The 18,800-nt window shown below is 38.3% G+C and overlaps 1 protein-coding gene across 4 annotated transcripts in view; it reads left to right on the forward strand.

Annotated features, from left to right (window-relative positions):
- TTC3 (tetratricopeptide repeat domain 3) overlaps positions 1 to 18,800 on the forward strand; it is a 132,657-nt gene that overhangs the window by 40,006 nt on the left and 73,851 nt on the right. For all 4 annotated transcript variants that reach the window (XM_024758265.1, XM_024758267.1, XM_024758266.1 and 1 more), the window contains 8 exons: positions 1,716 to 1,878; positions 2,824 to 2,869; positions 3,692 to 3,812; positions 4,349 to 4,412; positions 6,587 to 6,647; positions 9,615 to 9,699; positions 17,903 to 18,037; positions 18,682 to 18,762. In XM_024758265.1, the coding sequence (XP_024614033.1) occupies positions 1,716 to 1,878; positions 2,824 to 2,869; positions 3,692 to 3,812; positions 4,349 to 4,412; positions 6,587 to 6,647; positions 9,615 to 9,699; positions 17,903 to 18,037; positions 18,682 to 18,762 (756 nt within the window). The remainder of the gene's footprint in view (positions 1 to 1,715; positions 1,879 to 2,823; positions 2,870 to 3,691; positions 3,813 to 4,348; positions 4,413 to 6,586; positions 6,648 to 9,614; positions 9,700 to 17,902; positions 18,038 to 18,681; positions 18,763 to 18,800) is intronic.

Genomic DNA, 18,800 nt, shown 5'->3' on the forward strand with positions numbered 1-18,800 from the left:
CTATGCTTCTACCCTGTCAGCCATTGTTGAGCCGGGGGCACTAGTGGGGTCATTACTGTGTGGAGTAGGGACTTGATGGCACACAGGAGGAGGGGATGCTAGTCAGATGAACTGTGTATGTGATAGAGAATGAGATAATGTCAGAGAAGAGCAAAACTTTCTATGTAATTGGGTTCAAGAAACTTTCTGAGATACCTTTAATTTAAGCTTCATTCAGACAACTTCAGCAGAGAGAGCTGAATAAACTCCTTTCTCAACTGATAGAAGTTACACTGGGTTTTTCAGAGTTTAGGGAAAAGGACCCAGTGAAAGATGAGAAAGGTGAGTGAAAAAGAGAAAGAAATGAAGCGTTTTTTACAAATTTAGCAGGTAAGGTTTATAATCTCTCATAATTTGCTATGCTGTGATTTTTTTAATGCAGTTATTTAAACTTTGAAGTTGATATATGCTTAGTGGATAGAATTTTGGTCCTGTAGCGTATCTGTGAGAACTCTTTTTTATCTTATGCCTTTGGAGGAAAGGCAGAGTTTAAGCAAATGCAATCTGAATTGGGATCTTTGGTCTGAGCCTGAGGAGCCTGGCTACGAAATGCCCTGGAACAGGTTGGGTTGGGGGCACCACAGAAGGATTATATATGCTCTGAACCTGCATAAACAGAGGTATTTTGGTTGTTTGTGGCTTCTTTTAGTGAAAGTCACATCTTTCTTAAACGGATCACTTATTTCTGATTTCATATTTTCTCGTATAATCAGAATGTTCTTTGTAAAATGTGTAGTAAAGAGGAAAGAGCTCTGGACCTGGAGTCCTAAGATACAAGTTCTTTGGTTTGTCTCTAAATAAATGTGGCATTAGGCCAGTTTCTAGCCTATCTCACTTGTAAATCACTTCTTAAATGGATACTGTGCCTAAAATGGGAGTTTGGTTTGGGAGTAGCCACAGGAGGGGTTTTCTGAGTTAGCCCCTGGTTTGGTAACATTAGCTTTCTAGATTAAAATGTTCATGCTTGATATAGAAGATTTCCCAAAATGCATAAATGGGACCAGCGAGAACTATGGTTCTGTAGCAATAAAACAAGCAACCTGATCATTGGAATTAAGAGTAAATCAGTGGTTTTCGGATCTTTTCTTAAAGCCAAGAACTCTATACTTAGAGGTAAAATAATTAAAAGCTGATTAAGAAAGATGGAATTAATAGCTGCCCCCCTTATCTGTGCCCATGCTCTTCAGCAGGGCTGGAAAACTACTGCACAGGCTGATGGTTCCTCCCAGCTCTAAAACTCTTGACTTCAGAAGTGTAGGGAGTGTAATGACTTAGAGACTATTACTGCCTAAAAGTATTTTGAAAAAAATTAAGTTATTTACAATGCATCATTTTTATACTTAATTTGGCATAAGAATAATGTATTTCTTTCTTACGTACAGTAAAGGTTGAATTATTTTCTTTGGGGGGGCTACAAAAATCTCTTAAGAAGAGACACTGATCTCTAGTCAGTTGTTAAAAATTATTATGAATACTATTCGTAGCTTCTCATTTAACTCATTTAGGTGACTTTATTTCCTGAGAGGTATTAACATTTTTATTTATTTTATTGATAGAATCCTAATGTAACATTTTAAGTAACTAATCAGTTTTCAAGCAAAATATTTTTTCCTTACCTATTTTCTTGAACTTAAGCATATTTTTGAGAAAAATTTGAATTTATCTTTTTGGAACAGGGTCATTATCGTTATTGTGCTGCTCTTTCTATGCTGGGGGAATATGACTGGGCCCTGCAAGCAAACATAAAAGCTCAAAAACTCTGTAAAAATGACCCTGAGGGAATCAAGGATCTAATTCAGCAGCATGTAAAGTTACAAAAACAAATAGAAGACCTGCAAGGTATTTCACCTAAGATTCTTTTGGTTACAGTTGAATTCCCTTTAAAACTTTTGAAGGTGGGTTTCTTGGATTAATGGAGGACCATAAATCAATTCTCAGATGATTTGTACTTCCTTTATGTTATTTCGGTTAACTCAGTTAAGTTTTTCATTTCTATTCCTGTAGAATTTTGTTAGTATTGTATTCCAATAGGTAATAATAAATGATTTGTACTTTTTATTTGGAACAGCAACAAATTATTATTTATTCTCCTGTAGAAAAATATACTTTCTTGAAATTTTGAATGAAGTAAAGCCTTTTGAAACAAAGTTTAAGATTTTTTTCTCCATTATTATACTTATTTCCTAAAGAAAAGGCCCTTCAATAGAGTTGTTTGATGTTTTTGCACCAAGTTTGTGGCTAATTCTGTAGCATGCTGAATGTATGTATATACATAGGTACATCATAAATTAGTGTGCAGGCTAGGAATTCCAGATTTTCATTTTACCCTTGTTTTCTCTCCTAAGTCGTTTTGCTTTCCCAGTACTTGAATGCTTTCACTCTATGCTTTCAGCATATAGATCTTTCCTGTTATTTCTTCTTTGGGTAGTTAGTGTCTTATGAAGCTGAGCTGAGCAGTCCTATTTCACTAACAGATGTTGTCATCCAACAGAACATGATTATAAGATTGTGAGCTCCTTGAAGACAGGTACTGTCTCTGATTGAGATTTATATATTGCTGCATCTAGTCAATGATCACATGATAATGAGATGTCAAATAAGGTTTGTGTCACATTTTGTTGACATCATTCTAAAACTAAAAACATCTAGAAGTGTAAAATTGTTCAGGTTTATTTTTCAGTTCCCTAAATTTGATATTCTTACTGTCAGCTTAGATGTGAAAATCTTTTAAAGTATGTGTTGCCAGTCCACTGATTACTATGTGTGTGTGATTCATTTTGGTAGGTCGAACACCAACTAGGAATCCAATTAAAGCCTTCTATGAAAGCAGGTGAGTTAATATCAGATCAGTAGCTGTTACTTGGAATGGTTTTGCTCTGTGAGTTTCAGAATTGCTGTTTGATGCTTTAGTAGATAATAGCAACCACAATAAAGTTGGAGATGGAAGGATGAGAAGAGGTTTTTAAAGTGTTTGTAAGATCAGGCAACCTGTGATTTGCCTGATAGGTTTTGCTTACTGTTTGGCTGAACTCTTTGCATATGTATATATCGGAGATCCATAGCCTAAGCCTATGGGACAAGAGGCGTGAAATGTTAATTGGATGTTACTGCACTTGAATGGCACCAGTTTAGCCACGAGGTTCCTGGCAGCAGAGAGCGGGGCTCAGTCTGTGCCTTTTACCCCTCACCTCCGTCCTGGAAACATCTGCTTCCAGCCTCCTGATACCTTTCAAAGGCTAAGACACTTCTGTTAGAAGTAGGCAGCAGATAGACTTGGGTGTGCTCATAAGGAAACAAATAGCAGCCAGGATTCTACGTTTTTCACTTGGCTGTTAAAATAGATTAAGCTTTTCCCACATGCTTAAATGCCTAAGATATTGAAGCTGTTAAATTATAACAGGGAGACTTAACTTATTTTAAAATTAGAAACCAGAATACATTTCTTGAACTGTTCTTAATCTATTTGGAGTTTTTAATACCAAATTTAAAGTAATATTTATGTATGAAACCCAATCTCACAGGTAGAGATTCTCTTTGAAACAATATTACCTTGCTCTCAAGGTAAAAAGGCTATACTTGCTGAAACCTCTTTGAAGGATACTTTTTTAAAAATAATTTTTTAAAACTGATTATTTCTTTTATTACCACTCAGGGCCTACATACCTAGTTTATCAGCACCTGCATTTAGTACTTCACTTAACTTTGTGGAGACTGAAAAAAATTCCAGAAAACCTAACCACGAAATGGCAAACGGTGGTAATCAGAATCCAAAGGTAAGCTCAGTTAAAAACTAAAATTAGAATTGTTTCAAGTATAGGTAGTCTTATATTTTTACAATAATATTTTTGTGATAATGGAAACCAATATGCACCTCTATAGCCTGGCTCTGTGATCAGTGTCCCAGATGACCTGTGTCTGAGTTTTCCTGAACTGTAGTGTACTCAAAGCTCAGCAGGTATCACCAAGTTCACATTTATATTTCTTTCCAGGGTTTGAGGGGAAAAAAGGGAATTGGTGTTTTCGGGTTAGATATGTAGTACGCGTTGAAGGGAACTTTCCCAACCCGCTGTAAAGTCCTTCTGTTGTTAATAATGAAAGTCTCAAAGAAGCTGTATTCAGTTAGGGAGAGGAGAATAAGGAAAGATGTGATAGTATTAATTCAGTATTTATTGTTCAGTAGTTATCAGTTTGTTTATTCATTTGGTAAAGCTGAGTATTTTAGGCACTTGGAGAAATTCTTTGCTACTCAGTTTTATTGTTTAGCTATTGAATTTTTCTGAAAGGGTCACTAATTTTATTTTCTTGGTAGGTGGCAGACGAAGCTTTGAAGGTAGATGATTGTGACTGTCATCCTGAATTTCTGCCACCATCAAGTGAGTCTTTTTCCCATATGTAAATTGTTGCCGAATTAGCGTAGTGTTGCCTCAACTTCCATGCCCTCAGATTCTCACAAGCCTTATATTTGCTGTTATTCTCCTTTTACTTTACAATGCGTCTGTGTCGAGAAAATATTGAATGTTTATTTGAAATCAATGCTCAGTCTTTTCATATTGTTTAATAAATTTAATCTTGGAAAACCAAATAAAGGAATCGAGAAGAAAAATGGCGCTCTTCATGGTCTGCTACCTAATTTCCACTAGGCCAGTGTTTCTCAACTTTTATTTCATCATCTACCCCCTGCTTCCAGAGCCTTTCTAGACACTTTTTTCCCCTAATTACCCTCCTCTTGTGAAACTTTAATATCACAGATACTGTTTATCTGTTTATGTACTGTAATGTACATGTGTGCTTTATATATAAAAACGGGTTTTTTTCATCTTCCAATAACCAGTTATGACTTTCTTGTGGGTCTGTCACCCCTGTTGAGAATGGATGCTTTAGCCTAATACTAGTTTATTTAAATTGTATGTGCTTAGTGCATATGTTTATTTATGCATCTAGAAAATACGCAGACACACAGCCAGACCTTGTCTACTTGGCATCTTTGGGAAATGAAGGGCTCCAGAGAAGTGGACACTCATGCCTCATTTATTTCTCAGTCTCCGTTTATACTCCCAGCTTTTGCGAGAAATCGTTCTAAGTGGGTTATTCTTCTCTGCCTTTTAAAACAGAGTTTGAGAGAATTCAGCAACTCAAAGTTGTTGTTACACACAGGTTACTTATCTCAAGCTTTCATGTGCTCCTTTCAGAGTTATTGTGGTGAGATTGTTGGCCTTCTAGTTAGTGATCCGGTTGCTCTCTTTTCCTTCCACCTGTTTTTTGGTTCATTTGTTTATTTTTTTCAGTGTTTTTACTTCTGGCAGCCATTTCTGTCTTTTACTTCCTGCAGCTCTATCTTCTCTTAGGCTCCAGTGCTGCATATCCAACCACTTAACTACTGGTTAGCACTTCAGCACAGTTACAAAGAGGGGGAAACGCAGGTGTTTGTCTTACCTGATGTGACTTTTAGCATGTGAAAAAATCTTTGAGAATAAAACTGTTCTTTTGGAAACAGCTTTTAATTTATTTGTATTTCTTAGACCATTATTATCAGATAGCACATTTAAATAATTTAAATACCATCCATACTTCTGCATCTGTATTCAGTCAAAGAAATTGAGGTCCCAGGGTTAGATTAAATAATTTTGCCCTAGGTGACACAGTAGAAATCAAATTAGAACTCTTCTTTCTTTCTAGAAGCCTCTTTTGTTTTCTGAGGCCATCAGAGCTCAGGCTCTCATCCCCTCCCTAATACATAGGCTCTGACTTGCCTCTGCTATCTCTCCCAAAGCTTCCATCAGAGACACCCAGTCCCTGTTGCTGTGCTCTCTTCTACACAACTTTGCACGTGTGACTCCCCTGCCCCAAAGTGTACAGTGGCTCTCTCCTCCTTTCAGTGGGATAAAGGCTGAGCTCGCAGAGCTGGGGAGTCAGAAGCCCTGGGCCTGTAAACACTCATACCAACCTGCCTGGCTTGCAGCCCCTTTCAACCTGTCCTTACTTAACTTGCCCAGTCACACAGGTTTACTTAGTGTTTCTTAAAATAAAACTTCATTTGGCCCATTCTTTGCAAATCCTACTTGTTCCTTAAAACTAAATACAAATGCTGCATCCCCACTAAGGTGTTTCCCAGCCACTCCAGCTTAAGTGATTTTTCCCTTCTAGGAGTTACAAGAGCAGTTACTATGGAATTAATATTTCAGTAACAATGCATCTTCTTTTCTTCTTAATGGGGATTGTTATTTAATTGGTGACGTGACTGTCTTTTCTTCCCATCTGATTGTAAACTGCCTGAGAACAGGAACTACACCTGTATCTCTTCTATATCTACTATAGGACTAAATGATAATCATCATTATAATTTATCTTTATAATAATTTTATAGCATACATAGCGAAACATCATCAGTAGCTTCTTTTTTTTTGGCTTACCTGTTTATAGTTAGACTCACATACAGTGTTGCCTCCTTTGCTTTCTTATTCCAATTTACATTTTAAAAAAATGTTTTACTTTCAAGCTTGTAGATTTTTATGTACAGATTTCAGGAACAATACTTTTGTATTCACAGGTCAGCCTCCAAAATATAAAGGAAAACAAAAATCCCGAAACAATGAATTGGAGAAGTTCAGGTATGTTTTTTAATGGAAGGGTTTTTTGTTTGTTTTGTTTCGTTTCTGTAATGCCCTCCTCCCAAGAAAAAAGAAAAAAGAAAATTGAAAATTAAATCTCTTTCTAGTAGTAGCTGCCTTTACGCATGTGTACTATGATAAGTAGTAAAAAATCCCTTTCAAATAGCACGGCATGTCTTTATTAGGAGAGGGTCATTTTCGACTAAAGGAGTATTAATCCTGGATGTTAATACTGATTTATGAAAGTCATATAATACGAGATATATCAGTATTAATTTCTTAAAATTCCGGCTCATAAGAGGAAAAAAGAATCAGATAAGTATAAAGTGAAAACTTAGTCTCCTTCCCTGTTTGCTTTATTTCCCCTCTCTCTGACTCCCTTCTCTAGTGCCTTGCTTTAGAAAATTGCTGTTAGCAATTTCTTGGCCATCTGGGAACTTAACTCTGCATACACTGGCGTGGCTATCTGTATATTCATAGGCAAGGATTTACTAATGAACCGACCACTTACAAAATTCGTTCTACCAAACATCCCCCCCAAATTAGCAGTAGGAACTCTCGCCACCAATCTTTAGAGTTAACCCCCATTAGCTACAAAGATATAAATTGATTGCAAAGTGAAATTGTAAATCTTACAACAGATACAGAAATTTATGAAATCAATGAAAGTGGTGCTGGAGAAACTGCAAAGCCATTTTTGCCACAGTTCCACTAGTTTTCAGTTTCCTCTTCATTTCTTAAGGCTGATTCCTTGATAGGTGCTTAAAGGAGAATGATTGAATATCAAAGCATGAAGATAAATTAGTAAAGCCCTATTTTTAAAAAATGACTTTTTTGATGGTGCCTCAAAAGTTAAATACAAAGCAAGGCCATAGTGCCTTTTGTTGTTCTGTTATTTGTTAGAAAAGTCCTGAGTCTTCCTACTTGCCCCCCTTCCCTCATCATAAAAGGAAGCCAAAACCCAATACATGCTAATTCTTTGAATGCACAGTTATAACTTTAACCTGTTGTGTTAAAGATAAATTTATTTTCCTGATATTTTGTTTCTGTTTTCAAACTGGATGCTCTTCTTGATTATGTCTACTTCATGAGGTTATTTAACAATTAAATGGGACAACCACATAAAATACTTAGAGCAATAGAACATGGTAAATGCTCAATACACTTGAACTATCATTATTATTATTTTTTTTTTTTTTGCGGTACACGGGCCTCTCACTGTTGTGGCCTCTCCCGTTGCGGAGCACAGGCTCCGGACGCGCAGGCTCAGCGACCATGGCTCACGGGCCCAGCCGCTCTGTGGCATGTGGGATCTTCCCAGACCGGGGCACGAACCCGTGTCCCCTGCATCGGCAGGCGGACTCTCAACCACTGCGCCACCAGGGAAGCCCTGAACTATCATTATTGTTAACACTATAGTTTTCATTGTTGTTGGAACTATTCTGGCCTACAGCTTGCTTTTATCTCTTTCAAAATGCCTTGACTACCTTTCCATATCAGACCATGGAGATCTACATCCTTCATTTTCATGGCTGCAGGATATTTCCTAGTATAGATGTGTGTGAAGGAGAAATTTCTGGAGTGGAACTGCTGTCAGAGGGGATGTGTAATTTTAACTTTGATAGATACTGCCAGATTCTCCTCTCAAAACATGAGCACTGTTCACACTCCTACTAAGCTGTGAGAGGGTGTGGTATAATAAAGATATTTATATATTCGGTCTGTGTCCCCAGTTCCTGGCACAGGGCTCCTAGGACCCTTGGAATTTCCTGAATGATGAGAGAGTCTTTCGTTATTTATAATGAGCCCCTTCCTCTCTACTTGAGTTTATACTAATAAAGTGACCCAAGGTTGGGTCCCTACCTTCAGGATTGAGGCTGGTCACCAGAAAGATAAAGTGTGTGGTTGGTTGGAACTTTTCAGCCCCACCCCCGATCTTTGGGGAGAAGAAGGGAGCAAGAAATGGAGTTTAGTCACCAGTGTCCAGTAATTAAATCATTGACGCCTGTGTAATGAAACGTCAGTAAGAACCTCTAAACATAGGGGCTCAGGGAGCTTCTGGTTGGTGGATACATCGAGATGCTGGGGAGATGGTGCCCTCTGAGACTGTGTGAAAGCTCTGAGGCACCCCCTTCCCCTACACCTTCCCATGCATCTTTTCCACTGAGCTCCTCCTGACTTACATCCTTTACAGTAAACTGGTAATGGTAAGTAAAGCGCTTTCCTGAGTTCTGTGAGTTGTTCTAGGGAATAGTTGAACCCAAGGGGTAGTCACGGGAACCCCTGAATTTGTAGTCGGCAGGGCAGAAGTATGGGTAGCCTGGGTACCCCATTGTGGCTGAAGTGAGGGCAGTCTTGTGGGACTGAGCCTTTAACCTGTGGGGCCTGAGTTCTTAACTCCAGAGTTGGTGTCAGAATTGAATTGTTGGACACTCAGTTGATGTTGGAGAATCGGTGTGGAAAAATGACAGGTATGTGGTGTCAGAAAACACCACCTGGAGTACCTGAATCTTCCTTACCCTCACCAGCATTGGGGGTCAGACTTTCTGAAAAGGTTATATCTTGTTAACAGATTTTCACATGAGATGGATCATCTTTGCAGTGTTTTGGGGCACATTTCTTGTTTCATGACTTTGTTGTTACTGATGACTTTAGATTTGTAATAACTTTAGGTAATCAGTGTAAATCCACCAATTTCTTTCGTTTTTTTTTTTTAAAGCTGTTCTTTTATAACATCTGAATAATCAGTTCATCTGGTCCCCTTTCCCCAGTAAATTTATAGGGATTTTTATTGGATTTAGAAATTAATTTGGAGAGAATTGGCATCTTGGTAATATTTCTATATAGGAACTTGTGACTCTCTATTTACTAAGTTTAAAATGACCTTCAGTAAATATTTTTTTATTTATATAATAAGCAGGATTGTTTTATTTTAAAATAATTCAAAACAGTGCTTTTCTCTTTTAGTTCTGGTTCACAAGGGAGTTTACCAGTAGATTTGAAAAACATCTTGGAGAAACAGTTTTCTAAATCCTCCAGAGCTGCACACCAGGTAAAGGCAAAGGCTTTTCTACTGGAAAGCAAACTCTTTGAACATAACATTTTTCACATGAATTAAGTCTAATTGTGTACATCTCTAAAGTTTTTTTTTAATAATTTTAGTTATGAACATATAGTTTAATAGATGATTGCTAAGAAACCAAATCGTCACTAATTTAGGTTTTAACTTGGTAAGTGTGTGAACCAGAGATTTAACTAATGGTTAATACTGAATACAAAATTGTTTGTTTCCCATAGATTTAAAAGGAAGAAGCAAGTCTTCCCAAAGTGTTAACTTTTAAGTTAAATATTTTAAGAAGGTTTAAATCATTTTAAAAGGTTTAAGCACCTGCTGTTTTATTACATCTACTATAGAACCATTAAAGAGCAAACTTTTTATTCTTTGAATGATTTATCATATAACTTTCTATATAAAACTCTGTAGTATTTGGTAAGTAATGAAAAATGTACATTAAGGGGGAAGAGATGAATAGGCACAGCACAGAGGATTTTTAGGGCTGTGAAAATCCTCTGTATGATAGTATAAATGATAGATACAGTCATTATACATTTGTCCGAACCTATGGAATGTACAACACAAAGAGTGAACCATAGGGTTCATAGGTAAACTATGGACTTTGGGTGATTATGATGTGTCAGTGTAGGTTAATCCTTGGTTAAATAAAAAAAAAAGCACCCCACCCCATGTATGTATATTGGGTTGGCCAAAAGGTTCGTTTTTTTTTAATTTATTTATTTTTTGGCTGCTTTGGGTCTTTGTTGCTGCGTGTGGGCTTTCTCTAGTTGCGGCCAGCGGGGGCTCCTCTTCGTTGTGGTGCTCAGGCTTCCCATTGCAGTGGCTTCTGTTGCTGGGGAGCATGGGCTTTAGGCTTGCAGGCTTCAGTAGTTGAGGCTCATGAGCTCAGTAGTTGTGGCTCACGGGCTCTAGAGCACAGGCTCAGTAGTTGTGGCACATTGACTTAGTTTTGCGGCATGTGGGATCTTCCTGGACCAGGGCTTGAACCCAGGTCCCCTGCATTGGCAGGCGGCTTCTTAACCACTGCACCACCAGGGAAGTCCCTCATTTGGTTTTTTATGTAAGATGGCTCTAGTAGCACTTAGTTGTCTTTAACTCCATTCGAAACAGTTTTGATTGTATATGACAGCTGTCATATCAGTGTGCATTTAAAAAAAAAAACTTTTCAAAATTGGTGAATTTTTGTGTAATCATTTTAATATTGAAGATGGAAGAAAACAATATTTTCAGCATATTACGCTTTATTATTTGAAGAAAGGTAAAAACGCAACTGAAACACAAAAAAGATTTGTGTAGTGTATGGCAAAGGTGCTGTGACTGATTGAACATGTCAAAAGTGGTTTGCGAAGTTTCATGCTGGAGGTTTCTCATTGGATGATGCTCCATGGTCGGGTAGACCAGTTGAAGTTGATAGCCATCAAATTGAGACATTAATTGAGAACAGTCAACGTTATACCACATGGGAGATAGTCGACATACTGAAAATATCCAGATCAAGCGTTGAAAATCATTTGCACCGGCTTGGTTATTTTCATCTCTTTGATGTCTGGGTTCCACATAAGTTAAGCAAAAAACAGCTTCTTGACCATATTTCTGCATATGATTTTCTACTAAAACGTAATGAAAACATTCTGTTTTTAAAACAAATTGTGATTGGCAATGAAAAGTGGATACAATACAGTAACGTGGAATGGAAGAGATCGTGGGGCAAGCGAAATGAACCACCACCAACCACACCAAAGGCTGGTCTTCCTCCCAAGAAGGTGGTGATGTGCATATGGTGGAATTGGAAGGTAGTCCTCTATTATGAGCTCCTTCTGGAAAACCAAGCGATTAATTCCAACAAGTACTGCTCCCAGTTAGACCAACTGAAAGCAGCACTCAATGAAAAGTGTCCAGAATTAGTCAACAGGAAATGCATAATCTTCCATCAAGATAACGCAAGACCGCATGTTTCTTTGATGACCAGGCAAAAACTGTTAGCTTGTCTGGGAAGTTTTGATTCATCTGCCGTATACACCAGATATTGCACTTTTGGATTTCCATTTACTTTGGTCTTTACAAAATTCTCTTAATGGAAAAAATTTCAAATCCCTGGAAGACTGTAAAAGGTACCTGGAACAGTTCTTTGCTCAAAAAGATAAAAAGTTTTGGGAAGATGGAATTATGAAGTTGCCTGAAAAATGGCAGAAGGTAGTGGAACAAAATGGTGAATGTGTTGTTCAATAAAATTTGTGGTGAAAATGACTCTTATTTTTACTTGAAAACCGAAGGACCTTTTTTTTTTTTTTTTTTGTGGTACACGGGCCTCTCACTGTTGTGGTGTCTCCCGCTGCGGAGCACAGGCTCAGCGGCCATGGCTCACAGGCCCAGCCGCTCCACAGCATGCGGGATCTTCCCAGACCGGGGCACAAACCCGTGTCCCCTGCCTCGGCAGGCAGACTCAACCACTGCGCCACTAGGGAAGCCCCCCGAAGGAACTTTTTTGCCAACCCAATATACCATTCTGAGGAGTGATTTTGATGATGGGGGAAGCTATTCATGTAAGGCACAAAGGGGTATATGGAAATCTCTGTACTTCCCTCTCAATAAAAAAATGCAAGGGGTACAACGTTGATACTACTTTGAAGGAAATTTATCAAGCTAAATGTATGTATTAAAGGAATAAAGACTTCTAGATTAGTGATGCATTCATTCCAAGAGCAGGGCAAAAAACCCAAAGAAAGTAGAAGGAAATTACAAAGTAGAAAATAGTGAAGGAGATTGGTTCAAGGTAGCGGAGTAGAAGGATGTGCTCTCACTCCCTCTTGCGAGAACACCGGAATCACAACTAACTGCTGAACAATCATTGATGGGAAGACACTGGAACTCACCAAAAATGATATCCCACATCCAAAGACAAAGGAGAAGCGACAGTGAGATGGTAGGAAGGGTGCCATCACAATAAAATCAAATCCCATAACTGCTGGGTGGGTGACTCACAGACTGGAGAACACTAATACCACAGAAGTCCACCACCTGGAGCCCCACATCAAGCTTCCCCACCTGGGGGTCCGGCGACGGGAGGAGGAATTCCTAGAGAATCAGACTTTGAAGGCTAGTGGGATTTGATTACAGGACTTTGACAGGACTGGGGGAAACAGATCCACTCTTGGAGGGCACACACAAAGTAGTGTGCGCATTGGGACACAGGGGAAGGAGCAGTGAACCCATAGGAGACTGAACCAGACCTACCAGCTGGTGTTGGAGGGTCTCCTGCAGAGGCGAGGGGTGGCTGTGGCTCACCGTGGGGACAAGGACACTGGCAGCAGAAGTTCTGGGAAGTACTCCTTGGCGTGAGCCCTCCCAGAGTCCTCCGTTAGCCCCACCAAAGAGCCTGGGTAGGCTCCAGTGTTGTGTCACCTCAGGCCAAACAACCAACAGGGAGGAAACCCAGCCCCCCCATCAGCAGACAAGGGGATTAAAGTTTTACTGAGCTCTGCCCACCAGAGCAACACTCAGCTCTACCCACCATCAGTCCCTCCCATCAGGAAACTTGCACAGGCCTCTTAGATAGCCTCATCCAAGAGAGGGCAGACAGTAGAAGCAAGAACTACAATCCTGCAGCCAACATTTGCCTTATAGGGGTTCCAGAAGAAGAAGAGAGAGAGAAAGGACCCAAGAAAATATTTGAAGAGATTATAGTTGAAAACTTCCCTAACACGGGAAAGGAAATAGCCACCTAAGTCCAGGAAGTGCAAAGAGTCCCGTACAGGTTAAAGCCAAGGAGAAACACACCGAGACACATAGTAATCAAACTGGCAAAAATTAAAGACAAAGAAAAATTATTGAAAGCAGCAAGAGGAAAATGACAAATAAAATGTTCATTGCAGCTCTATTTATAATAGCCAGGACATGGAAGCAGCCAAAATGTCCATTAACTGATGAATGGATAAAGAAAATGTGGCACATATATACAATCGGATCTTACTCAGCCATAAAAAGAAAGGAAGTTGAGTTACTTTTAATGAGGTGGATGGACCTAGAGTCTGTCATACAGAGTGAAGTAAGTCAGAAAGAGAAAAACAAATACCATATGCTAACACATATATATGGAATCTAAGAAAAAAAAAAAAAGTCATGAAGAACCTAGGGGTAAGACATGAAATAAATATGATACAAACAGATGGAGAGATATACCATGTTCTTGGACTGGAAGAATCAGTATTGTGAAAATGACTACACTACCCAAAGCAATCTGCAGATTTAATGCAATCCCTATCAAATTACCAATGGCATTTTCTACAGAACTAGAACAAAAAATCTTAAAATTTGTATGGAGAAACAAAAGGCCCCGAATAGCCAAAGCAGTCTTGAGCGAAAAAATCAGAGCTGGAGGAACCAGTCTCCCTGACTTTAGACCAAACGACAAAGCTACAGTAATCAAGACAATATCGTACTGGCACAGAAACAGAAATGTAGATCAGTGGAACACGATAGAAAGCCCAGAGATAAACCCATGCACCTATGGTTAACTAATGTATGACAAAAGAGGCAAGGATATACAGTGCAGAAAAGACAGTCTCTTCAATAAGTGGTGCTGGGAGAACTGGCCAGCTACCTGTAAAAGAATGAAATTAGAACACTCCCTAACACCATACACAAAAATAAACTCAAAATGGGTTAGAGACCTACATGTAAGACCGGATACTATAAAACTCTTAGAGGAAAACATAGGAAGAACCCTCTATGACATAAATCACAGCAAGATCTTTTTTGATCCACCTCCTAGAGTATTGGAAAGAAAAACAAAAATAAACAAATTGGACTTAATGAAACTTAAAAGTTTTTGCACAGCAAAGCAAAGTACAAACAAGACGAAAAGACAATCCTCAGAATGGGAGAAAACATTTACAAACGAATCAGCAGACAAAGGAGTAATCAAAGGAGTAATCTCCAAAATATATAAATGGCTCATGCAGCTCCATTTTAAAAAAACAAACAACCCAATCCAAAAATGAGCAGAAGACCTGAATCGACATTTCTCCAGAGAAGACGTATATAGATGGCCGAGAAGCACATGAAAAGCTGCTCAACATCACTAATTTTTAGAGAAATGCAAGTCAAAACTACAATGAGGTATCACCTCACACCAGTTAGAATGGGCATCATCAGAAAATCTACAAACAGCAAATGCTGGAGAGGGTGTGGAGAAAAGGGAACCCTCTTGCACCGTTGGTGGGAATGTAAATTTGTACAGCCACTATGGAGAAACGGTATGGAGGTTCCTTGAAAAACTAAAAATAGAATTACCATATGACCCAGCCACCCTACTACTGGGCATATATATACCCTGAGAAAACCATAATTCAAAAAGACACATGCACCCCAATGTTCATTGCAGCACTATTTACAATAGCCAAGACATGGAAGCAACCTAAATGCCTGTTGTCAGTTGGGTGGATAAAGAAGAGGTCGTACATATATACAATGCAATATTACTCAGCCATGAAAAAGGAAGGAAGTCGGGTCATTTGTAGAGACGTGGATGGATCTAGAGATTGTCATACAGAGTGAAGTAAGTCAGAAAGAGAAAAACAAATATCGTATATTAATGCATATTTGTGGAACCTAGAAAAATGATACAGATGAACCAGTTTGCAGGGCAGAAATTGAGACACAGATGTAGAGAACAAACGTATGTACACCAAGCGGAGAAAGTGGCGGGGAGGGGGGTGGTGTGATGAATTGGGAGATTGGGATTGACATATATACGCTAATATGTATAAAATGGATAACTAATTAGAACCTGCTATATAAAAAAATGTAATAAAATTCCAAAAAAAGAAGAAAATAATGAAAATGGAACAACTTGTAAAGAAGAATCCACAAAGCTAAAAGTTGATTCTTTAACAATATAAATAAAATTTACATATCAGTATGGAAACTGATTAAGAAAGGAAGAAAAGAAGACACAATAAAACAATTTCAAGAATGAAAAAGGAGACTTCCCTGGTGGGCCAGTCGCTAAGGCTCTGGGCTCCCAATGCAGGAGGCCCGGGTTCAGTCCCTGGTCAGGGAACTAGATCCCACATGCCACAACTAAGACCCAGCGCCGCCAAATAAATAAATAAATAATTTTAAAAAAAGAATGAAAAAGGATACATTACTACAGACCCTTCAGTATTACAAATACTATATCAAAATACTATTATGACCAACATTATACCAGGAAATTTGAAAATGTATGTAGATGAAATGAACAAATTCCTAGAACAATCCAGCTTATAAAAACTAACTCAAGAAGAAATAGAAACCTGTACAGAATCCACAATTTATAGAACCATGGCTGATCACTCTTCCAGTCATTGAATACCTGTAGACTATGTATTATCAGTGAAGGATTGTTTCTTTTGGTTCAGTGTGATTCATGTGAGTCTGCTGTGACACTTCAGTGCTTTATGTAAATACAGTTCTGTTTCTTCTAAAATAAAATGTTGGATTTAAATTTTACCCCCCCCAAATGTATATTATCATGAAACACAACACTCATTTTAATATCTGGGTCATTTTAAACTTCCGTTAACTATGTTAGGTATATAGGACACATAGCTTATTAAGGACTATTGGAATGAAGCATGTTAAGCATTTTTAATCGGTTTCCTAATCGGTTTCAACAGCTTTCTAATTAGTTGCATAAAAGCATTTTTAGTATTTCTAACAGTTGGTGATTTTAAAATTGTCATTTTATATTGATTTTACTGATTCTAAAAACTGTGATGGACTTAAATTGTAACGACAGCCTGTAAAGACAAAGGAGTATTTAAATAAAAATGATGGTTATTTTTGAGCCTTGATTTGTTCATTTAACACACTTTTCTTTAGGCCCCTGCATACGCTGAAGACTGGCATTGCCATTCAGCCCGCTCTCATGCAGCTTTCAGTACAGACCATTTATTTGTACTGTTTTGAGAGAAATAATTTCCAATGGAAACATGAGGCAAATGGATTTGTTTTCTAGAATGAAAGAGATTAGAATGGAATCAGTACATCCAAGGCTGAATAATAAATGATAAACTAGTGTGTGTGGGGATAGCACATCGTCTTCTATAACTGTTAAAATTCTTATCTTAACATTAATATGGCGATCGTTGAACTTTTTAAATACTGTATGGCAAATACCAAGTTTACTTGAGAGCTGCTCTTTTCCATGTGTTTTCTGGGGGGAAAGTTCTCCTAAACTTTGATTCATTGGACGAAAAGCACTAGGCAGCTTTTGTTTATGTGTGACCAGACTGCTTTTCCCTCTGTGTTTTGTGCAGTGGGGTCTCCTTTCGGATCCTTATCATTAGGAACAGTGAGGAATGTCACGCAAATATTTGCATTTTCTGCTCCCTTGAACGGTGTACACATGTATGGCAAGGTGTGGGGAGATCTAGCTTAGCCTCCAGGCTTGCCTCTCCAGTCTTTATGGAACTTTTGTGGCCTATAGCTATTGCCATGTAACTAAAATCTGAATGCAAATTATAATGTATGTGCTCATGTATACTCAAATTATAAAGTTTTTTTCTCGCTTTATTTCAGGGTACATTATAGCAGCTGTTTTCCTTATTCTCTTCTCTTTGCATTTAACCTAGTAATATCTCTCCCGATAATATTATCTAGTTATATTCAAGTACATGTTAGGCAGGAGTAGAGCTACAGATTGAAATAACCCTTTCTTGCTGAGAATTTAGGTTTGTTCCAGGGCATGAGGGCAGTTGTTAAAATCTGGTAGTGACCAGGAAATTCATTGCTTGCTCTTATTTGTCTAATTGTTCAAGTCTCAGCCAAACAATTTACTTATTTAAATGATGGCTGATGTTCTCCGTTTGAGCTGTTAAAACGTCCAAATACTGTCTGGTTAGCCTGGAAAAGTGAGTACAGCTTAGCACCATGTAGTGTAAAGTGAACCCCCCTTCTTTGTCATGGGCAGCACTAGAAGTGTTGGGATTAAGATGGGGAAGCAGTACCTTTTAATTTCCACTTTAATGGTGCTGTGCTGAGAAAGGAGTATAATCCATACAGGGTAGCTTTGGGCATTTACATATTTTATGATCAGTTATAAAGTATAACTGCCCAGTGTTGAACGTTGGCATCTTAAGTTTTAGACTAAGCATGTGTAGCTCTGGTTTACTGAAAAAGAATTTCTTTTTTGCAGGATTTTGCTAATATAATGAAAATGCTGAGAAGCTTAATCCAGGATGGTTACACGGCTTTGTTGGAGCAGCGCTGCCGCAGTGCTGCCCAGGCCTTCACAGAGTTGCTCAATGGTTTAGATCCTCAAAAAATAAAGGTGAGATTGCCTCCTGGTAACTTGTTTACCAATGCTAATGTGTTTCAGATGAATGTAGAAGGGAACCAACACTTTGACTTCATTGTACTAATGTATTGTCTTGCTGAGATCAGCTGAATTTACTCCCGGTTGTGAGAAGCAGATAATTCTCTGATTCAGCCTTTATGGTTGCAGTCGGTATAGAAGCCAGGTTTAGACTCTCTCCTTGCACTATAGCTGGTGTTCATTAGAACTCTTGGCTTTTTATCTTATTAGAGCACTAAGTCAAGAATTTGGACTCACTTTAGTCACATCTTTTCATCCACAAAGAATTAGCTGGGTAAATATGCAAGGTTGTTAAGAGAGCAAATACCTTAGTCTGTTACTCATCCCATTAATATGCAAAAGAATATGACATCAGTTATTCTATCTGTTATGAACCATGCCTTCAAGGAACTCTGAGACAGTGATTCTGTGTTTTAGATACTTGATAGCAAGATAACTGCATATCTTTGCAAAATGTATTTTCTAATTCTGTTTGGTCTCTGTCCCACAGTGATTAGTAAGATATTTTTTTACTCTTACTGTTGCGGCTAACAAGTTAGTATGATGCAAATTGGGCAGAATTATGTTCAGATGTTTAACTGGAGCATTTTTATTGACAGCAACTGAACCTGGCCATGATTAACTACGTCTTAGTAGTCTATGGACTTGCCATTTCACTCCTTGGAATAGGACAACCTGAGGTAATATTTGTAACAGAGATAATAAACAATTAAAATAT

This window comes from Neophocaena asiaeorientalis, unplaced genomic scaffold, assembly GCF_003031525.2.
Source record: "Neophocaena asiaeorientalis asiaeorientalis breed wild unplaced genomic scaffold, Neophocaena_asiaeorientalis_V1.1 scaffold45, whole genome shotgun sequence".
Taxonomy (NCBI): Eukaryota; Metazoa; Chordata; class Mammalia; order Artiodactyla; family Phocoenidae; genus Neophocaena; species Neophocaena asiaeorientalis.